The sequence below is a fragment of the Labrus mixtus genome, chromosome 2, assembly GCF_963584025.1.
Source record: "Labrus mixtus chromosome 2, fLabMix1.1, whole genome shotgun sequence".
NCBI lineage: Eukaryota > Metazoa > Chordata > Actinopteri > Labriformes > Labridae > Labrus > Labrus mixtus.
This window is the reverse complement of record NC_083613.1, coordinates 30,340,817-30,364,142: the sequence shown is the minus strand read 5'-3', so window position 1 is coordinate 30,364,142 and position 23,326 is coordinate 30,340,817. Positions and strand designations below refer to the sequence as shown.

At 42.4% G+C, this 23,326-nt stretch overlaps 2 protein-coding genes across 5 annotated transcripts in view; both read left to right on the top strand.

Moving 5' to 3' along the window:
- Nucleotides 1–214: 214 nt before the first annotated feature.
- On the top strand, nucleotides 215–6,233 carry LOC132995360 (histone PARylation factor 1). Its single transcript, XM_061065306.1, has 8 exons — nucleotides 215–332; nucleotides 1,686–1,869; nucleotides 2,210–2,396; nucleotides 3,105–3,203; nucleotides 3,311–3,464; nucleotides 4,937–5,024; nucleotides 5,155–5,327; nucleotides 5,881–6,233. Exons 1-8 carry the CDS (start codon nucleotides 294–296, stop codon nucleotides 6,013–6,015), a joined length of 1,059 nt encoding a protein of 352 aa, XP_060921289.1. The 5' UTR covers nucleotides 215–293; the 3' UTR covers nucleotides 6,016–6,233.
- Nucleotides 6,234–9,452: 3,219 nt separating this feature from the next.
- ank2a (ankyrin 2a, neuronal) overlaps nucleotides 9,453–23,326 on the top strand; it is a 93,590-nt gene continuing 79,716 nt past the window's right edge. For all 4 annotated transcript variants that reach the window (XM_061065140.1, XM_061065116.1, XM_061065124.1 and 1 more), the window contains exon 1: nucleotides 9,453–9,759. In XM_061065140.1, coding sequence (XP_060921123.1) covers nucleotides 9,628–9,759 — 132 coding nt within the window. In that variant the 5' untranslated portion in view covers nucleotides 9,453–9,627. The remainder of the gene's footprint in view (nucleotides 9,760–23,326) is intronic.

Below are 23,326 nucleotides of genomic sequence, written 5' to 3'. Positions count from 1 at the left end.
AGAGAAAGTGCAAAAATGTCAGCCATCTTGGCCATAAAGTTTCTTTCCTGAAAACATTTTCACACTGCTCATGGGTCATCTAAATGTATGCATCATTGGTAAGTAACGAAATCTATAGCTGAAGCCTTCATACTGTATTATATTCTAACATTTTCCATTGGGTCTGGGAATCTGCAGGTGACCACCTCGGCCTCTGGGGGGCAGTGATGCGCGTTAAGGGTTGCGCTAGCTGTTACCTCCCGGATGATGTTGCGCAGAAGAAGACGCCGTCGGGGGGAGACAAGAGGAAGAAGATGACAGGGCGCGCAAAAAGAAAACCCAAATCCAGTCAGGTAATTCCGCACTGTTTCGACCTCCTCTGGTCGGCTGTAGAAAAGCCGGTTTGAGGCGACATCACGGCGTCAAAAAAAAAAAACGTGGCTAAAGTGTGGCTGCAGAGGTAGCTTAGCATGTTAACGTGACACGCCGCGGGCAGAGGTGTTTGGCACGCTGTCTGAGCAGCGGTGGTCAGACGACAACATGGCAGCAGCAGCAGCAGCAGCTCTGCCGAATAAAACCCACAAAGCAGCTTCTCCAGACACGTCCACAACAAGCCACACATCATGTTTTTAACACAATATTTCAGAGTTTGTCAGACTTCGCGTTGCTGCGGTAATGTCCACACAGGACTATTTGAATTAATGAGCGTGTGTGAGATAATGTTAGTCTGCTGCAGGGACAAGGTTGTCGGCTGTCTTGGTTTGATTCTTGGTTTCCACAAAGGCAATAAATCAGTGCACAAACAGGCTAACAATAGGAAGCATGTATCAAGCAGGTTTGTTTATCCTCAGCGGCTTGCAAAATCAGCCGAGCTCTCTTTAACTTTTTCCTTTGCCGAGTGCAAAATAACAGAAAATTGGCGATTCTAGAGTCTGTTTGGGGCCCCAGGTAAGAAATATTGGGGGGCCCTACGACCCGCATTTATCACCCTTATGTCTGCCATTGTCCCAACACTTCATCCTATATCTCTATTTTCCTGTTTCTCTTCTATAGACAGATCATTCCTCTTCATTTTCCTTGGTTGACTTTCATTGACAAACTTAGCAGGGCAACGAGAGTGAGTGCTGTCTGATGGGGGGGGGGGGGGGCTCTTAGGGAGGTCTTCTACTGTCATTGCAACATTTGCACGTTTTTGGGCCGATGTTGTGGTTCAAAGTTGGTGAGCCCTCAGGGGGGCCCCCCTGCTGGTCTGGGGCTCCAAGCAGTTACCTGCAGAAAACTGTCACAGCTCCAACGTTATTATGAAGAACAGGACTGTATACAAAGCAGACCCAGTTTATGTCAACCCTGCACTAAATCCTAAATATATTCTACTCTGTGCACTTTTCTAGTCTATGGTGTGTCCATCTTTTAAAGGTGTTCTCCATGCAGGAGGAAGAACATCCATGCCAGTTTATTTGCAGGTCCTTAGCCGTCTAGAAGATGTTCTGTATCCATTTCTCTTCTTGATCTTTTTGCCAGTGTAAAGTTGTGAGATGATGTTTAGACCCAGGATTCATCTCATGCTCAACATCATTAAATATCCAAGTTCCAAGTTCCAACACCCCCCAAGTCGACCTGCCCAGTAGTAGTTTGTAAAATCTGTGTTGGAAAATATGTAAACTTGGTGTTTTGACAGATATTTGTCCTGCCACAAATGTCCGTAGGAGTCGGGCACGGGCAAAGGGGAGGTGAAAAAAGTCTGCACGGGTGAATCCAAAGAGGCGCCGTTGTCCGAGGTGAATTCAGAGCAGCGTGATGAGGTCACGCAGCTGTACAAGCTGCAGACGCCGGAGGATCTGTACCACTTCTGGGACTTCTGCAAGGAGCTTTGTCCTGACAGCCCTCGTGGTGAGCTGCCTTCACTAACAGTGCATCGTGTCACAGATAAGACAGACATCAGATAAGACATCTGACACTGAATCTGTTTTCTGTCTGGTGAGATGGAGAAACAGGATGAGCCGTGACTAAGCCAATAGGAAGTCTGAATAGATGGTCTAAGAGCACAAATGCTCTTTGATTAGACTATTAGACGCACTTTTAATACCTATTTATTCATCTAAAAGTTTTAAATTACTTTCACACACACACACACACACAGAGTATATCTTTATTTGTACTCGTATGTACGCTTGTTAGTCCGGGGATTCCAGCATTAATCTATAATCTGTGCTCATATTCATCTCCATAGGTGCACTGAAAGACACACTCGGTTTGCAGCTGGTCGGTCCTTTTGACGTTCTCGCCGGAGCTCACAAACTCTCAAAGAACCCTCAGCCCAACTTCCACCTTCACTGGAGGTATTTTTACGACCCCCCTGAGTTTCAGACCATCCTTCGGGGGGGCGAGGACAGTCAGCAGCACCTGGGCTATTACAGGTAAAGAAACACACTTTTTTTTTTATCTGCAGGGTGTCTCTTTGTCGGATCGTTGCTGGGCCAGTGATGTTACTGTTTCAAAAAAGAGCGTAGCTTTAATAAGAGAGAGAGAGCTTGACTTGATCAAGCAAGTGACGGTGCTAAAATGTGAAAACAGACGTTTAGGCCCCTTGTCCACCTAGCGTTTTTTTTTTCCCCAGGAAGAAACGTGCTGGATGTGTGCTCGTAAGAGTTTGCATGAAGCGTTTGCTGCACTGAGAAGAAAAGCGACGCATCGGTCCTGTCGCTATGACAACAGTCTGCTGACAACAGTCACTGCTCTGTTACTTTTTACTGCATGTTTTGTATTTGAGATCTTTTTTTTTATTCGATCAGACACGGAGCGAGGAGGATGTGGGTACAAGACGCGATCGGTAGGCGGCAAAAATACACGGATTATTAAAGATTTGGAAAAGGGGGCGACGGTGACGTCAACAGCACCTTGCTCGAAAGATGAAAGATTTTCAACTCGAGCGCTCGGAGCGGCCGCACAAAATAGGCAGAGCGCTCCGAAGAAAAGATGCTGGGCGCGGCGCTTTTTCTCCAGGCGGTGGCTTTCTGCTGAGAACGCTCTGTACACATTGAAAACAGTTGAAAAAAGACGCTAGGTGGACACGGGGTCTTACGCGTGCATGAGCGTTTACTAAATGTGTTCCCCAAACCTCCCAGAGACACTCCAGACTCCATGCCCTCGTTTGTCGGGGAGAACGACGCAAAGAAAGGCTACACGATCGCACAGATGGGGGACAACGTGTTTGCTGCTGTCCTGTGAGTACAACCACCACGTATTCAGGAAGTTCTTATAAAGTGCTATGAATGTGCTCTTCCCTGATGTTGACACCCCCCCCCCCCCCCCCCTTGTTCTCTCCTTCCAGGTTGTTTCTGTTAAAGAGAAGGAAAGAGAGAGGCGGAAAGAAAGCAGCTGGAGATGCTTTGGAAAGCCTGGAGGTCCAGCTGAGAGAGCGGGCAGAGAGGCTGGGCTTGTCTCTGGAGCAGAAGACAAAGAGCATGAAGCAGAGGGACAAGAAGGTAACTCAAACGTACACAAAAAATATGCAGGCAACTCCGAAACAACCATCTTGAAACTCTTATATATGTTTCAGTACCGAATCGTTGCCAACATGTGTCAGTCAGTAGCACTTTATCAAGATTCAAATACTTTACTTGCATGTATATATATTAGGCGGTATGGCTCTGTTCTGGGATCTCCCTGCTCTTCCACTTGCTTACTTGGAAAGCATTAGACTTTGAACAGCACACATTCCTGCTCTTCCCGTGTAAACGAGGAAAGCCTAAGGCAGGAAGAGAAGCAGCAAAAAACCCCAAACAGAGCAAGCAGCTTGATGGCATTGATAAGTGAGCAAATCTGCTGGCCGTCAGCTGATGAGGGCTTGTGATGTGATCAGCGTGAGAGTCTGTATATTGTGTTTTATTTTGAAACTGACAGGACGCTCTGTGCGTTTCCTTGTCTGACTTCCTGTCCGGGTCGATCTGCGCCTCAGGTTGGTGGTGTACTGGACTCTGAATGAAGGAGTGTCCAGACAGTTTGAGTCTTTTAGGGATGGCTTTGAGTCAGTGTGCCCCCCCCCCTGCATCACCTGCAGTGTTTCTATACAGAGGAGCTGTAGGGTTAGGGGCCTGAAATAACACCATGCTCACTTTGTGCAATTCAGACAGTAGACTCTCTCTCTTTACTCACGGCAGCTATTGGTTAAAAATATGTCTTAAAGGCGGAGTCAGTAGCATTGTTTGTTGCAGCTTGTAAACACAACATTCAAACTGGGCCCTTCCTCCTGGGCTCATCTCCACACTCACTGCAGGACGTAGTGTGCACGTTTACTGCTTTTACCTACACTGCAAGTTACCGCATGCTAGCCATCGGTGTTTGGCTCCTGCCTGTCCGACAGAAAGCAGACCAACTCCACGTCTGCCAACACAGGAGTTGACCCTCGTTATGGAAGGGGGCTTTATCTGCGTGGCGGTTCGCCTCACTATTATTTTACTTTCTCTGTTTTTTTGCCACTTCATTTGCGTCCGTCATATTGGCTGGTTTGAAACGTCCAAACGCTGATTTGTATCCACTCCTAAACTCACCTGTTCGCTGTCACCTGTTCGCTGGAGGAAACACACCAGCTCCCCACCAAGAAACATCCTGAGTCAGCTAAAACAAAACAAAACATGAAAATACAGGTAGAGGACAGAGCGACATCACTTTTGTATAGTCTATATTAAATGTTTTAGTAAAAGCTACTGACTCTATCTTTAAGATGTGAAGTTTTTTTAATCTTGGGTTACTTTAGATGTTATTGATCATTAAAATAATGGAGTTTGTATCGTTTTAAATAGAATAGAAATAAGGTATCAAACTTATTCAACTTTTTTGCCAGCCCCATCACATCACATGACAGTGTCACTCGAAAGTAATGGTGGTCATATCCTCAAAACAGAAAATGTTTATTACTTCACATTAGCTAAAAAAAACAACTTTCTTCACCTGACAGGTCGTCACCAAGACTTTTCACTCTGCTGGCATCGTTGTACCTGTAGACAAGAATGATGTAGGATACAGAGAACTACCAGAGACAGACGGTGAGAGAATACATTATAATCATATATTACCACACACTGATGATATGTTGTATACTTAGTAATGAACCTTAACATTGAGAGGGTTTCTCTTCCTTTACCTTGAGTGATGACTTTCTGTTTTCTTTTCCAGCTGGTCTCAAAAAGATTTGTAAAGCGATCGCTGAAGCCCAAAACGACGAGGAGCGCGTGAAAGCCTTCGGACCTCTCCAGGAGATGATCACCTTTGTCCAGTTTGCCAACGACGAGTGTGACTACGGCATGGGCTACGAGCTGGGAATAGATCTCTTCAGTTACGGATCTCATGTGAGTCTTTATGAAGCGGTGCAATCAAAGCCTTACAACCCTCACACTCGGTGATGTAACTTTATTACTGCAGACCTTCTTCTCAATCATTCCCCTAAATATACTGCCTAGAGGCAAATATGCAGATACTGAGACAGTGGTGCAACGGATCACATCACCCCCCCCCCACCAGATCTCATGTGATTTGCAGATTGATGGAATAATATGTGTAAAATAAACGTTCTGCTGCTAAATCCCCGTGCAGTGTCAGTGCAAAAAAAATCAGCGTTCAAATAGAGTGTCAATGTGATCCTTTGCAACACTACTATGCATGTGCAAGTGCACGTTTTTAATAATTCTACATTTAGCATTTTCAGTGCAGTGGTTTTTTTGTGTCCTATTCATAATAGCTGTAGGTGCTCTCTGGTTTGCAGGTGTTTCATTGCACAGGGTCGAGTTAAAACGCTGATCTCGTTTCCTCACAGCTTTCTCAATGTGTCAAACCAAACCAAAAATGAAAACCTGTAATTACGAGCAATGCACTGACAGTCTCTGGTGTTCTTTCTCTCCTCAGTATTTCCACAAGGTCATCAAGCAGCTTCTGCCCATGGCTTACAACCTGCTCAAAAGGAATTTATTTGGGGAAATTCTTGAGGCCCACCTCTCCAGCCGTAGCCATGACGACCTGGACCAACTCTCTGAGCGATAAAAAGATGGGAAAAAAAAAAAAAAAGACTCACATGTCCACTTCAGTTCGGGCTCTCATAAGCTTTTTTTTTCTCCACCGTTAATCTGTGTCTTTTGTTGTTCGTCACTGTTCATGTTACTTGATTGTTATGGTGCTGCTGTCATTGATTTTGAACCAGTTCAATGAGTTTCATGTTTTTAAAAAGAACCTAGATGTCTAATAAAGTATTTTTTTATATATTTTACCCGTCCAGTTATTCTATCTTCTCTCAATGGGAGAGCTTAACTCCCTGATTATTACACAGTCATTGTCTCTCTGATGTCATCTTTGGATAAGGATCATCAAAGCAGAACACATCTGAACATTTCTTCACCGCCTTAAAAGGTGATTTTACAAAACATGGCTGGTGGGGCTCGATAGTGTCATACTGAGGAGTGAAGACAGAGGGCAGTGTTGCACATATACATAAAAAAAAGAGCCTCACTACATACTAGTACAGTGTGACACTTAATCCCTACTATTCTTGCTGAGTCATCGTGTCTAATAGCTGACTCAGCAGTCAGTGTGCAATCATTCACACTGATTGGGTAAAAGCTTTTCAAACAGTATTCTGTATTAAACATTAAAACGTACGAGATGATTAGTAAAAGGATTGCTGCATACATGAGGATGAAAGAATCCTTCAGGATGTAGATGTTATAATGAATTTATTTATGAATATATATATATATATAGCATCTTTAAAAGTAGATGTTTACAAAGCTCTTTGACAAACAAAGGAAAAGGCAGAGACTTTAGATGATAATGACACTAACATCAACAAGCAGGCCAAACGGAGAGATGTCGAAAATGTAAACAAAAAGGGAAGAGGTCAACAAGAATAAAGGCCAAAAAGAGAAATACAAGTGATACAACAGGCAGATCTCAAAAGGCAGGTATTGTAATAAAGCAATAAATTAAAGAAACAAAAAGATTATGAAGAGGAAACTTAAACGTGAAGATCTTCATTTACATCTTAACCCCAAAACTGCTTGCAATTTTTGGTGTAAATAAAACCCCAACGATATATTAGAGATGGAGCGACAGTAGCTCAGTGTTTAGGGACTTGAGTTGGGAAACAGGGGGTGCTGGTTCAAGTCCCATTGAGGTCCCAAAATATGGAGGTTGGTTTGATGGTTCTCGAGAGGTGCCAGCTCACTTCCTGAGTACGGCTGAGGGGCCCTTGAGCAAGGCACCGGACCTCTCAACGGCTCAGTGGTGCTCCCTGTGTAGCAGCCCAACTCTGACATCTCTCCACAGGTCCTGTTTGTGTGTGAGAAGAAGCACGTCTCTCAATGACGGAGTGTAAAACTAGAATTTCACTCAGAGATAAATATAAGTATGTAAAGAAAGAACGAAAAAGACAGAAATATTGTGTTTCTAGGACTTCCATTTTTCTTTCTGTGGTATCAAAACAACTTGATATTGTTAGATTTTTACTTATATCATATTGAAGTTTAAAATATTGGTATCCTGACAACCCTACTTTGCATATAAGATGCTAACCATTAAAACCAGGTGACCCGTCCGGCTGCTTTACGTCCAAAGTGACAGTTTTTTCTATTTTCAGGGTCTACAGTTTGATTCCCCCACTCGACTTCCCCACAGTCAGTAATCCCCTCCATGTAAACCCTGGGTAATATGGATATGGTTCCATTTTTATCTAGCAGTGGACTGAGTCTTAATTAATGAGGGTAACCAACATTTTAATACTTCTATTGTTGTGTTTTAATGGTTCTGTATATTTGTGTTATTATTTGAGTCTTTCTAAAACTAGCCTGTCACACGTCTAGAATATCACATTTATATTTGGTTGAATGCCCGATATGGGGACAATACACACATACTGATATAATCTTTATGTTTGTCTTATTGTTGCTCTAACAGCTTAATTATTATCTTTGGTGTGTTTCTGGTGAATCTTCATCCCTGGCCATGTTTCCTTATCATATATTTCCAGTTCAGTCAAATAACTGTACTAGGACCATATCATCCTCTAGCTGGACACTTAATGCGTATCCTACAATAATATATTAGCACTTTTAAAGCTTGCACAGACTGTTCCTCTATAAAAAATAAATTACACCACCTTCTTTCAAACACTGCTGAACATAAACAATATAAAACTTTCAGGAGGTCTACACTGTTTAATTTGCCTGTGTTTTTTAAACTGTTAATGGGTTTTGTCACATCCATCTTTATCCCTGCGCAGGTTATGTACAGTTGTTTTGTATAAGTGTATTTTTTAATTGCACAGGTTTAATCTTGATTCATGTAGTGCTTCTTTTAATCTTTAAATCTCTGTTTATTTATTAATATTAATAATAAAGGTTAATATGTTTGTTTCTATCTATCTATCTATATCAACAAATGATCAATTCAAATACCTTGGAATAATGTGATTCCAATGTCAACTTCACGGTTTTGGACAAGTATCCTTCTTCATGACTAACAGGATTTCTTTACACCTCTGTCTCCTCTTCACCTCCTCCACTGAAGTCCTGCCTGCCTTTTACATGTCTCTAAGACATTGTTATTGATTTTGTCCTGTCAACCTCCATTAAATCTGCAGCTCGGTGAAGACACACAGGCCTGAGTGTGGGCGTAAAGGAAAGAAGCAGATTGGATTATGTAATCTCAACACAGTGTGCCTGGGCTGCTTTCATTTCATAGTGGTGTAAACACACGATCGTAGAGTTTTAATAACGGAGCACACTGTTAACTTTTCCGTCTGTAGAGCTACAGTACTGCTGCAGAGAGGGGAGGGGGGGGGGGGGATGAAAAGCAAAACAGGAGCGCACTACTGCTTCTCGATGCGTTCACTGACCTTGGTAAAGGGTTGGTCTTCTTAAAGCTATTTCTGTAATAGGTCTTTTTTTTAAATTAGCCTAATGATTGAAATCGGACAATGGAGCTGCTTTTCTTATTGTCAGTAAATCTGCTAATGCAAATAAATGATGCTACTGTTTCAAGTGTTTTAGCAGGCTATCAAACCACAATAAAACCACAATAAAAAGATGAGCTATTTCTCTAAATAGCCTGTCTAGATAATGGACCATTCAAAAAAAAAAAAGGCTATATCTTGCAACATCTTTGACTAAATGCTCCATTTCCGCATAGATCAAATTTCAGCTCCTAAAGAGTGGGACACTTTTGAGTTTGTCAGATTGATTATGCTAATCAGGAAGCGCCTGCCAAGTTTCCGACTCCACGTGAAGGCAGCACAGATCCTGCGGAGTTTCGGGGAAGCGCATGTGATGCGCGTTCACGTTTCCCCACACACTCACGCGCGCAAGTATACAGCAAACACACCGTGAGCGTCCCTGAACGGAGGGAGAAGCTCATTTGGTTAAACAAGCGAAGAAGAAGAAGAAGAAGAAGAAGAAACCCCCCCCCCCCACTCTTGTGTTGCATTTTTTGTCACGGTTAATAACAGACTGTCTCCGCAGCCGCAGGATGCTCCCGGGCCCTGCACTTCCTTCTGGACTCTGAGGCCGACACATTAAAATCCACCTTGCAGCCGGTATAGAAGGACCCTCAGTGACCGAGGCGGCTCCAGCAGCAGCAGCAGCAGCAGCCAGCCGGAGAGACAGAATGTCAAGCAGCCCCGAAGACAGCCGCTCCAGGGGCGGCGGCTCCAGCTGTGACATAAAACTGGCCTCCTCGAGCAACACATCCCCGGAGGGTGGACCTCCACCGCCGCTGCACCAGAACCGGATACGGCAGGTGGGTGTCTTGTCCGCAGCACTCGCTCTCCGCATTGACTGGCCCAGTCAGCCGTGTAAAGATGCTGCTGCTGATGCTGCTGATGCTGAGGAAGAGCAGAGGAAGGCGTTGCCGTGCTTCAGCTGTGGCACATTTTTTTCCTCAGATGTTGCTTTGAAGTAGCTGCTTATAGGAGTATAGGTATCAGCTTCTCTTGAGGGCGAAACAGCATCTGTTTTGGTAGCAGACTTTTAGAGTTGATGTGGTAACACCAAAACAGGCCAGTTGTCAAAAATAATCAGCAGCACCAGTCTTACACGGACTCCATTATTTACTATTTCTGTCCAGGCTGCAGTGAGGAATGTTTACGTCCTAACACACAGCTCTAGATGTTTCCTGTTTTTTTTTTTGTTTTGTTTTTTGGCCCAGACTGATAATAAGAAGGTGACTGTGACTTTGGAGGAGTTGTCTTGTTTACCTTTAAAACCTGAAATATGACATGTTACAAGCAGTCTTATCTCGCTCTGATTTCTGGGCTACTGTTATATCTAACAGCACTGAAGCCAAGGTTTGTTTACTTTGTTTTGTTTGAGCATAAGACATAAGACACATAAGAGTGTGTGTGTGTGTGTGTGTGTGTGTGTGTGTGTGTGTGTGTGTGTGTGTGTGTTGTGTGTATCAGTAGTGCTCTCCCTCTCTCAGGGCTTGGTTTGTTTGCCACTAAGTCTTTCTGTCCTTGTGTAGAGGAAACTCTAGAACACAGCCTCCTTCCTCCTTCCCCGTCCTCTATACAAAACAACATCTCTACATTAATTTATTGCTCTCGCTGCGTCGCGTTTTAATAAATTGATTCTCAGCTCGATAGCCTATACGTCAGCCTTTGATCTAAGCTGATGCATTCACTTTATTTGGCCGTATCTCAGTTTGAGTCGTGTTTTAATTTACATTTTTACATTTTTCTAAACTCAAAAAAAAAAATGAATGTTACGATGTAAGATTTGATCATGCAATGTGAGTGTGTGTCTGTGTGTAGTCAAAGTGAGTCAGGGGATGGTGGATGGCTGTTTCCTGTCTCAGTGCACTCTCTCAGGCTAATGTGATTTCAGTAATGGACTGTAGTGCCACACACACACACACACACACACATACACACACACACACACACACGCACACACTTTAGTCTCTTCCTTTAGGGTGGGGCCATTGTGCACAAATACTTTGGATGCAATCTGTAGTTTTTGTAACATAACAACGAGGGGAAAAAATGAGTTGAGTGTATTTAACATGTAGGTGAGCAATTCATGTCTTAATGGAAATCTGGATTTTTGTTATAATTTGTACTCAACATTTGTTTACGTCTCGGTAGATGTGATTTTCTGTGAAAGTACAACTTCCTTAGGAAGTGTTGTAGTCAGACTTCAAGTTCATCTTTGCACACGACTGTTACCTTAATGTGTTATCTCATAACATTTACAAACTCTTTAAGTATTTCCTAATCCCTCAGACTATAAAACATCTGCTGAACTTGAGTGGTAACATGTCTGAAGTTGTGATTTTGTCCTGAACATTATGGAGAAGGAAGCAAGAGTTGTACTTTTACTATGAAGGCCTCCCACTTACTTCTAAAACTCAAGCTGTTGTTGTATTTTATCTATGCTCATCCTGCTTCTGGCAGACAAAACCAGTATGCTCGCTGGTCGGTTTTCAGTGATAACCTCATCCATATCCAGTAAGAAAACAAGACTTTCCTTCTACTACACTCTCAAGAGGTTCATCTTTGTAATTTAAAATATTAAACATAAAAGGCACACGAGAATCGATGCTTTCCTTTTGATAAAGGCAAAAAAGTAGTTTGGGACAGTTGATTGTTCTATACTTATACTTATAAGGGCGGCTGTGGCTCAGTGGAGTCGTCATCTCTCAACTGGAAGGTCAAAGGTTCGATCCCCAGCTTCTACAGCCACATGTCCGATGTGTCCCAGGGCAAGGAAATTAACCCTGAATTGCTCCCGCTGCTTCGTATGAATGGGATTATACGTCTGATGGTCACTTTACCCAGCAGCCTCTACCATCAGTGTGTGAATGTGTAGGTGTGACCTGTGGTGTAAAAGCACTTTGAAGACTAGAAAAGAAATATACAAGCTCAAGACCATTTACCATGCTTGGTTGGACCACATACTATCCAAGACACAGTCAGGGGAACAGTCATTGAACTCCATGTTATGTCAGTAGTGTGAGCAGTAGTGTTGTCGTACTCGGCCACACCGCTGATCGATTCCAAGTGTCAGTGGTGATGAATGATCTCGTCCTCGTCATGACACGAGTTAGCCTCCTCTTACTCGTCGTTCTGCTCTCACTTCTTCTCTCTGATTAGATCTCTTGTCTTCTCTGGACGGTGCGGTGCATGTGCAGATCGGGGGGCTTGGTTGACATTGTTCTTATTCTAGAGTTGAACCTACATCTCGTTCAGATGGAAACAGTGTACAGTGTTGAATTAAACGGAGTAGCCATCCAATCAGTGGACTTGGACAGTTGCATACTGAAGCAGAAAAGTACCAAAGATGGATGGAGGTAACACTGTGATTTTCAACACTGCCTTTTTGTTTCACGTTTGATAAAGGAATGAATTTTCCACAATTCACAAAATATCTCTTTATATGAAGTTATTTGACTCTTTGTCATTACAAAAATACTAAAAGAACTTTGAAGGCAAATTTTAAAAAATAGAGCTTACTGTTGCTTATTGTTTTTACAGTTTTACTCTTTATTCTATCCCATTCTAATAGTTTAATTGCATTGGATTAGGGAGGAGGGGTGGAGGGGTTCAGCAAGCAAGACATGACATAAAAAAGACACTGCATAAGTCCAAGATGGCGGATGAAGGGACAGTATTTGGCCTTTGCATCAACGCTTTCTGTAATTGGACATCTTAACAGTATAAATAAAAGAGCGGAAAAGAAAATGCTGGTGATCAGAAAAGAGTATGAAGCAGCTTCATTATGTGCATGAGGTCACGTGATATAAATGTCATCACCCCCGCCTGTTCGCTCACGGTGATTTTTCTTGAACGTTTCCTGCTGCGTTCAGCTCACCACGACTCCTCTGTTACCAGGGGTCTGGTGGGAAAAAAAGTCTCAAGTCTGGGTCATTCATTTCAGGGAACATTCAGGAGTTTTGTGCATGTGTGAAAACAACATACATGTCTCCTTTATGTTGTTTTCACACATGCACAAAACTCTCCTTTTGACATGATGTGAAGTCGTTTCATTCATTGGTAAAAGTGATCAACAGAAATGTAAAGGTACGGTTGAATTTCTTATTGTTTTTAAGGTAGTGGTAGCTGATAAAATAATTCTACCTGAGTGTTTATCTTAATCTTCCCTTAAAGGTTTTAGAATGAGTATGTTCAACATGTCTTACCAGAAACAGTGTTTTCCTCTGGATCATCTGGGGTCCTTGCTTTGGATATTTTTCAGCAGTTGTCTCCCCCTTAACAGACAAGTTCTTACAATCAGTACGTTTACATGCAGTTGGAAAAACTGATTCATTGTGATGGTCCGACTAAAACTGGATTTTTTTTTTGACAAGTTAGTCTGAAATCGAACTGAACCACATATTTCCAATTCGTACAAACACGCCTAGATAATGCTGATTTAGTCTTTAAAGCCTCAATTGGAATCAAGCTGGCCTTGGTGGACTTTGCATGCGCCACAGTTCCCGCGCCGGACTTTGAGGTAAGACGTAGAGTGCGTACGTTGCTTGCTTACTTGTTTGCAAGGTCAACTAGAAGAAGGTCTAATAGAGTGAATGGATGAAAGGAGTTGGACACACGTACATCAATAAACGATTTTCTCACTATGCTGGTATAGTCCAATGAAAAGGCCTGATTGAGATTTAACTACAGCATGGCTCATCTGTGCATCAAAAACGTACAAACGGTCTCCTGAGTTAACAGGATATTGACTCTTTTTTCAAATGGCACTTGGAAAAAAAAAATAATAATAAAATCCATTCAGCTCCTTGGTAAAAAGTTTTCCCTGAAGTATCAGGACAGAAAATCTCAGCGATGAACTCTGTGTAACACAAGATGTCAATAGAGGTTAAGTGGTGAAGTGACACCATCAAGCGAGGGAAAGAAGAATTGTGATAAAGACGTTGGGAGTGATGCCAAACACGACTCGATGGTAAGTGAAACTTTAAACGAAAGGTAGACAGAAATAACGGGTCTGTGTTTGTGAGACAAAAGAGAACGCGACAAAGGGACTCGGTGAGATGTGAAGCTCTTAGTTGCGGGTCTAAAAATACCGCCTGTCTCTGGCGTGATTGTCCTGGAGAAAAATAGCTTCTTCCTCCTCGCCAAGTGGCTCCGTGTCCATGTCTCTGTGCTCGCTGAACCTGTGTCACTGAGCATTTACTCGCTGCTCTGGTTCAATGTCCGAGAGCGTCCCGCTGTATTATCTCGTCTTTTTCTTCTCTATCTTGAGAAACTAAAAGAGACTGCCTCGTCATTTGTCAAACCCTCTCTCTGCCTTCTGCGAGTTCACTCTCCTGCGGTTGAACAGTGGATACTCAAGAGTGTTGAGATCAATTCAGGACTGGATTTTATGTCCACTGCAGATGGATACTTGGAAATGAAATCTGAGAACCTCAGGGGTTCAGTAGTGACATTCTGTCCATCTTAAGGCTAAAGCACTCCACTTCCTCTTACTGCTTTAAAATCAGGGGGGGGGGGGGGGGTTCACTTCCTTCTCTGCTTGGCTGTCATCCCTATTTATCTCCCATTTCCCTCCCAAATACCTCCCTCCCTCCCTCCGTTCTTTATCCCCGCCTGCCCCACCCCAGGTCCCAAGATCAGATCCTGATGTGCCAGGAGGTCAGATTTCACTGCAGCCTTTTGACATTTTCCTCTTGTCTCTTCTCCGCCTCTGTGTCTGCGCCTCTCCTGTCTCCCCGTCTCTGCCTGCCTATCTGTCTATCTCTCTTTCTCCACTGGGAGTGGTATGATGGGAGTCTGCAGGAAGGGAGTCCTAATGGAGCCACAGCCTTCATTACATTACCTCTGAACAGCTAGAGCCACCCACACACACCCAAACACACATACAAAAACACACACACATATAGCCTTAGCTTGCCTCCAATGCATGATGTCCAACTTTTGGCTGAACGAGCTCTCTGTGGTGAGCTGTTACTGAGTGTACGTACCCAGACATGACAACATAACTTAGCTGTGTTTACCAAAGCTGTTAAGAGCGAATAGTGCTTACAAGAAGACCTGTGAATGACCGCAAGTCAACCACTCCAGTACCTCTGCTGATAGTTCAGAAAAGCCATTATGAATAATGGTTTCCAGTGAAATACCTGCCTGGCACTGCATTGTTGTGCACACACTGTATCAATCAATCAATCAATCATTTTTTATTTGTATAGCGTCAACTCATAACAAGTGTTATCTCGAGACACTTTACAAAAGAGCAGGTATCACTGATTGCACAGCTCTGGACAGCTCCCTATGTCAATACTGTCCATTTACTACTCTGTTTTACATTTTAATCTTTCATATTTAAGACTAGTAATGCTTAGTTAAATCCTGGTTGTATATATTCCCATTCTTAGTTTTGATATTTTTAGTGCTTATTTACTTTGTATTTAATATTATATTGTGTTTAAATTTGCTAACATTGTGTTTTTTGCTCATATTGTGTGTTTGGACAACAAACGTAACAAAGCTGTAACGCCACAATTTCCCAGATTGGGATCAATAAAGTAATTCTATTCTATTCTGTATTCTGAAAGACCATACTCTTTGTTATTTAATATTACAAAAGAGCAGGTAAAAGACCTTACTTATTGCTATATTACAAAGACCCGGCTTAATCCATCATGAGCACTGCAGCAAAGCAGCAAAAGTTACAGTGGTAATAAAAAAAAACTGCCTTGTTAAAAGGCAGACATCTTCAGGCCGGATTCCAGGCTCATGACGAAACAGCCTTCACAGGCCTAGACGGCACCGGGCTTGAAAAAGGGGGTATAGGGGGAGAGATGGGATAAGACGCAGGAAGAGGGATAGGGAACAAAGGGGGGTTATGACTCAGCAAGAAATGACCGTCTATAACCACTCTGTATTCAATCGATGAAATGAAACATTCTGGATTGTTAGTTGATGTCATGCAATGATGTCATTAAAACCATTATTTCAGCTTGAGAGTAAACAACCACATTTATTCTTAATCTATTTTTAACCTTTTGGTTGAGCTTCTTCTACTAAAGTGTACAAACCTAACCTGAAGAGAAGACTTAGAGATATTCACTTCCCCCTCGGGTGGATTCACCTCAGAGACTGACCATGTTTGGCCAGATATTTTGGAGGAGCCACTTCGTCGACCAGCTCTGACGCAACACACAAGCAACAGTTTCAGTTTCCATGCAGTGTAACGGTGATAGTGTTGATGCTGCAAGCATCCATATTCCTGTCCCCGATCCAAAATCTATATGGCACGTCTATATTTGGGTTACAAGCGGCATCCTGACACCCTGTTTCCTGGTGGTCATGGTACCTCATAACTGGTTTTGGGTGACCCAGTTGTATGTGACACCTTCTCCTGGTGGCCTATTTGATGCTGAGTGATGTTTGAAGTAGTTGTGGAAGTTAAGTCATAGTCTGTCATCACTGTGTCGACTTCTCAGGGTGCAAAGATTGAGTTTGTTTCTGAACCACACCTCCGTGATTTAATCAACCAATCTCTGTCTTATTCAGCGGCTGGTAAAAAGGTTCAAACTGGAACTTGTTTTTTTACTTCAATCAGATCCCGCCTTTCTTTCCGGCCACTTTTATGTCTCTGCTGGACTTTGGTGATGTCTTATACGTGCATGTCGAAGAAGATCAGTGAAATGTAACTGTTAAAAGTCATATTTGAGCAAAAAGTTGATGTGCAATACGTGAATTATGACTCTGACGTCAGGTCGGGAAGCCGGGCACCTAATTATTTTCCAAGTTTCCGAGTTGTTGTTCCAACTTGAGCAGGTGTTCATGTGCATTTTACAACTCGGAAACTCGTTTTTCCGATGTGTCCGACACCACATGAATGCACCATGAATACACAGACCATCAGGGGATAACAGGACGCAGGTATCAGGGTGGGGAAGCACAAGGCAGGACAACGCGAGGAGCTGAACGACAGAGACAAGGGTACAAAATAAAACAGGAAATGACAATAATACAAAAAATAAAGGTACAAAAACAAAACATGACCTTAGGTAACTTTACTGGTCGATTCATTGTTTGTCAGAAACTTTGAACTGTGCTGCTGCCTGTCTCGGCCTGGACCGACTTGAACATGACTTGACAGTTTTCCTGGTTCAATAAAAGTTAGATAAATTAGATAATATCATCTTCATTGTAATTTTATGACTAAGAAGTTTGTTAGAAGGAGAGTAAGTGTGACTACATGATGCACAGAGATGATTGTATTTACTGGCCACAGCTGCAAGATATGATGAGTGCAAAAAGAAGCAGCTCGCAGAGTGTTGTCCTTAAATGCATCCTCTGCCAGTCATGCTCTGTAGAGGTCAGGCGTTTTTTTTTTTTTTTTGGACTGAGCATTTACGTGTCAATTATTCATCATGGCCTCACTATCCCTGTGTTTCCCGTCAGAATGAGAACAGAGAGAGAGAGAGAGAGAGAGAGAGAGAGAGAGCAGGGCGTGGTCGGGGATCAATGGACTTCTGAGAAGCTCCGACACATTCATGTACACGTCCCCTATCTCTCTTTTCTCTCCACTCGCCCCTCTCAGCGTGTTTGAGCTGGGTAAGTGGAGGTTTTCTCACAGGGAAACACATCAAAGCCTCCCGCTGTGTTGTTAAGAATAGCACAGCTCATAACAGTGCTCATAAATAAGGACAAAAAACATACATCTGTGCCAGAAAAACAACCGACTAATGTTGCACCATGAAGACGATAATCTTCTAACTCATGCAGCTTGAGGATCTGAAGGCTGCAGCTGACTTTATCCTGTCATTAAGGCTCTTAGTATTATCTAAGTCTGGGATTTGGGGTGCTTTTATTACAGGTCGGACATTTAGAAGCCTGTCAGAATCTTAACATTTGGCTGTACTTTGAAAGAACTAGAAAGTGTGACTGCAGGTTTCTTGTTAATGCTTCAAATAGCATCACCTCTGTTTCATGTCGTCCTGATCATTTCCTCTTTTTTCTTCTCTGCCTGGTTATTTCTCTCTCTCTCTCGCTCTCTCTCTCTGCACGTCTGACAGCCTCACTCAGCAGTCCTGCTATCCCCGCTATGAAAATTTTTAGGTCACACGCTTCATTATTCATTTTCACATTCAACTTGGAGGTGAAATCACTTTCTGCCTCGATTCCCTTTTGTCGTCCGACGCTGGATGCGCTCCGCCATCGTACAGAAATACACTCTGGCAAAAACGCTTTGGCAAAGCCAGCACATGAACTGTGTGGGCCAGAGTGGTGAAACGAGGAACAGGGAGATTCTCTGTGGACTGTGAAATGGATGCAGCGACTCTCTGTGAAGGAAAAGTCAGATTTCAGCAACTGCTGAATACAAAGAGTGTTTAGACAACATGTTTGTTGCATTAGTGTTTGTCAAGTTTGCTTCTTTTTGGTCTTTTTCTGGTCCTGACATTTCCACGTTTGGATCTATAATAACAGAATGAGCAGAATAATGTCTCCCATGTGTAGCAGAGTAATGATCCTAGAGGAGTGTAAAAGTGGATATTGACATTCTTTAGCATTGCGAGCAGCTGCAGAGAGATGACTGCAACACTGTGGTGTGTTTTCTAACAATCTCTCGACCTCTCTCTCGTCTCATTTACAGGAATGGCAAATTACGTCATGTGTTCCCGAGGGGGCGGCACTTCAAAGAGGAAAAAAAAAAAAAGGGCAAAGCTGTAAATTAGTATGACGTCCATTTCCAAGGCAGTTGGTATTAAACCTCCCCTGCTGCATCAACGGGAAGGAGAGGTGTCTCGGTAACGGTCGCAGGCATAGATTACTCTGATAGGTTTGAGGTATAACACTTAATGAACCGAGCGCCAGCTGCGGGAAGTGAATAGTGAATTTTACAGGAGTTGCTGACTCTGCATATTTTGCCGTCTAGATTCATGTGCAGTCTTCATAATTTGCTTTGAAAAAAAAAAAAAAAAGGACGTCGAAAGCTGTGGATAGAAGCTGTAAGGTAATGTAGTGTGTCCGTCTCAGGCTGTGTCAAAAAATCACTCACTACATAGTGCACTATACAGTATCATGTAAACGCCATGTTGGAGTGCTGTCAGGATTCTGAGTGAGCACAATCATACCCTATACAAGAACTCATTGTATCCCACAATGCATTGTGGAAAGCAGCGTTCAAACGATGGTCACTATCCGGGGCCATATAAACCACCGTGCATTTTTACGAGCAGAAAGTGGAGTTTGGCTGCTCTCAGACGGACGAGAGGAGCGACCAGCGTGAACATAAAATACACAAAAATGTCAAATTGTGTTATTTTTCCTGATATCTAGAAGCTGTTTTAATAAAAAAGTAAAGGATTTTTAACAGAGGAACGTTAGTTTATCCTCATGATCATCAGAGGCAACAGACCAGTCAGTTTAACGAATACGTTAAATCATTTCATAATGATTTGATGTTTAATTCCTCACTGAACTTCATGTCGTTATTTACCGTTATCAATGATCCTCCTCGGAGTTAAGCTTCACGTTTTAGTTGTGCGACAGCAATGACGTCACTGCCGGCAGCCAGTGAGTGAGCAGAGAAATAAGTGCACTCTGTAGTCCACAACATATACTTCTCTATAATAAAGTGATTAAGCAGTAGGGAATGAGTTTGTGATTTCGGAGACTTTGGAGCGGCTGTGGCTCAGTTGGTAGAGTCGGTCGTCTCCAAACCGGAAGGTCGAGGGTTTGATCCCCAGCTCGTGCATCAACATGTTTGATGTGTCCTTGGGCAAAACACTTAACCCTAAGTTGCTCCCGCTGCTTTGTTGGTGGTGTATGAATGTGTATGAATTGATGAGTTACTTCTGATGGTTACTTTACACAGCAGCCTCTACCATCAGTGTGTGAATGTGTAGGTGTGACCTGCAGTGTAAAAGCACTTTGAGTAGTCAGAAGAGTAAAAAAGTACTTTACAAGCTCAAGTCCATTTACCCTCACTGTAGGGATGCTGTGGAAGTGGGCAGGGTTGTTTGGTATGTTAGCAACTAGCGGTTGCCGTGATGTCAGAATTTTAAACATGGATATGATACCAGTTAAAATTGAATGATATCAATACATTCTTCGATACCACGGCAACAAAAATAGTAGTCCTCTAAGCAGCCAATTTTGTGTCATTTCTTGTCATTAAATGCACTCAAACTCTTCCACACTGTCCAAATCGCACAGATATGTCAGAAATGTTTCAGTTTGGAGATGTTGCCAACTATTAAGTGCAGTTAAGACATTTCTCTCTCTTTGTGTCACTCTGATTTTGATGAAAAAAAGAGACTGAAGATCTGAAGTTATTTTAAAAGCTTTAGTACGTTACAATTTTATCAATCAGTAAAAATTAAAACGTGTTTTTTGAAAGTATCAAAAAATAGTGACAACCTTTTTAGCAACACTGAAGGACAAAGCCGGTTTCTGCTCAATCAGAAGAAATCCGATGTTTCCATTTCTGCACGGTGCTTCTTCAATAACAACAGTAGGGTGTGGTCATTCTGACTTTCTCCCTCCATTGTCTTTCTCCGGGCATATCAGGTGACTGTATCAAGGTTATACATCCCATCATCAGCACATCTCTCTCTCTCTTCACTTCGTCCCAACAGAACACACCCACGTCTCGGGAGTCATAACTCACTGTGTTTGGGTGTGGTCTGCTCTGTGTACTTGCAATTAGATTTGAGTGTGAGTGATTTGGTTTTGTTGGGGAAAAAAGAGGAGAGAGAGAGAGAGAAAGAGAAAGTGTGTGAGTTGTGTATTTTACGTTGCTGACCTTTCTTATGCAGTAAAAGAGGCTGTAAGATGACTTGACATTTAAATCATATCCATGAGCGAATCATTACTGTCCCAGCTCTGTAGAATGATCATTCTGTGAGTTTGCATACGACTCAATTTAAAGATGAGCAAGTTAGCCATTAATAATGCTTTAAACTAGTTTTATTAGCTTGGATGATTTTTCAACCAGGATTAAGGATTTGTTGATGATTTATATGTTGATGTCATTTTTGTTTGTCATGGTCTGTGGTTCGTTCTCTGTGTGGAACTCAATGCTTCCGGCTTGACCAGGACCACCTTGTAAAAGAGATTTTGTGTCTCAAACATAGATTTTAAATATTATGTTTGAAGCCTGAGTGACGTCAGCCATCTGTTCCTGCAGGGGGCTCCGGCAGCTCGTCAGCTGCAGCCGCCATGTTGGAAATCCTGTCTCAGCCTAACTTTCAGACAACTTAACGACAGGCTGAGAGCTGGAGCTGAGGGCGGGTTTTAAGCCTGTTGACAAACCGTTACATCACGCCCACCTGTCAATCATGTCAGCTGCACCCCTAACTTTGGATAACACGTATCGTTCATAAAATGAAAAAGGAGCCGTTTAAAAGAAATCAACCCCTCTGCATAGTGTGCCGGTGATGAAAATAACTAATCAAACCTATTTTGTTTTTTTGTACCGAGCTGTAAACATGTTGCACTTGACACTTGACCACTTCCCCATTGGCTTCATTTTTCAAGACCAGATGTTGCCGATTGATCTCAAAGAGAAAATTTGTGGTAAAAAAAAAAAAAAAAGCGTCTTTCCTCAGTCCAGAGGTAAAGCTGATGAAAAACTTGTGGCAACATTTTTTATTTATTTGTGAAGCCTTCAAACTTCTATATGTGTTAAAACTCACCACTTCCATAGTGATCCTATCTCGGATGAATGGAATATGAACATCGAGTCTTTTTAATGTACAGCATAGTAAAGCTGCAGCCTTGAATTCTCAGGTTACAGTGAAGTGGTGCAGGGTTCAGCTGCAGTTTAAATCAATATACTCAAAGGGAAAGGAGCACTGTCTGTGTATCTGTTTTTGTATGTGTGGGCACTGTGGGACCTCCTGTTGTTGTTTTGTGCATGCATTCATACAAAAATAATCCATTACAGACCGTACGCTATCAACAGGAAGCTTTTGTATAAAATAAGAAAAGTGAAGCTTGGCTTGCAGGTGTTGTTGACCCCGGCTGACTGTGATTGGCTGAAACATTTTTTAGATAGTCATGGAACAGGCTTGATTTAATACAGATGTCTCTGCATGAAGTATGAAGCGAAGACGACCATTAGCAGTGAGAGTGAATATTTCTTTATATTTATTTTTTATGCCCAAAACTGCTGCCTGTGTCAGACAATGTAATTAAATGTGCAGTTGATCACATTTTACATTTTTCCCTGCAAATATTTAAAGTGTGATTATTTGACTGTGGACAAAATGAGATTTTAATATTTAAAACCCAATTTACATACAGTTCAAAATCTGAAAAGAGCTAAGATGGATCACTTTGTCCACAGGGGGCGCCAAAATCGACGTAAAACAAAAGTTCCTCACAGAAGCTTTACATAAATTATAGTTTGATTTGTTTGGAGCTGGATCCTAAAGAGTTAATAGCTCAGAATAAGATAGGAAAAGGGGGGGAAACAATAACAACTCCAAAATACATCCACAATCCTCGCACAAAGCCCCCGTTTGATTTTATTGTTTAATCTGGACACATACATAAATGTTTAAAAGACAAGTCGAGGTTTTACAGAGAGATGTGCTGGAACTAAATCTCTTCTGAAGCTTTTACTTCTTGGAAACTTTCCTTTTAGGCCTTGAGCCCTCTGTGTAATAGAACAAACGTTTCTCAAGACAATAAGGTAGCTGAACCTCCTCCGGAAAAAGAAAGTAATGAAGTGTGCGTCGTTTCTTTTGTATTCTGCAGAAAGATATCCTTGCCAAGCATCTACAGGCCATTAGAACTCAGATGCACTTGTGTTGATGGAAATGGAAAATGTATTAGTGAGTAGAAAGCAAGCTGTGTGTCTTCTGTTTTGCCCTCCTGTCTACTTTGAAAGTATCCAGTACCTGCCTTAGACTTCTGGTTGTTGGTCAAGTATTTGGGATGCAGCCCCCTGCTGTACTACAACACCCGTCAGTCACTCACACGCTCACTAACAAGGTTAACAAAAGCCTAATGCATCCCTCAAACCAGATGTAAGCACTAATGTAAACTAGAACATCTCAGTGAGGAGCGGCAGCGAGGGAATAGAAAGTCGTGGTCATGAAATATGTATCGGCTTCTACAAGTCTAAATGAGTCATCTTAAACAGAAAGATCCATCCTTCCGTTAAATCCCCGATGCATTATCTGCTTCCAGACACTCACCACTGCAGAACTCCACTCATCAGCATCACGGCTCCATTAGCAGATTCATCATAAACAACATCAACAACAAGATTCAAAAACAAGCATGGAGATAACAGAAACAGCACCAACATCAGTGAGAGCAGAGATGAGTTAAACGACAGTTCATGTATGTTTTAGCTCATTTATATATTATGTTCTTTACAGTACA

Bases quoted from the DNA above. Each gene is read 5' to 3' on its own strand.
- LOC132995360 (XM_061065306.1), top strand. From the start codon at position 294: ATGACAGGGCGCGCAAAAAGAAAACCCAAATCCAGTCAG. The intron at 333-1,685 runs GTAATTCCGCAC...AAATGTCCGTAG, and splicing joins GAAAACCCAAATCCAGTCAG to GAGTCGGGCACGGGCAAAGG. The intron at 5,025-5,154 runs GTGAGAGAATAC...TTTCTTTTCCAG, and splicing joins AGAACTACCAGAGACAGACG to CTGGTCTCAAAAAGATTTGT.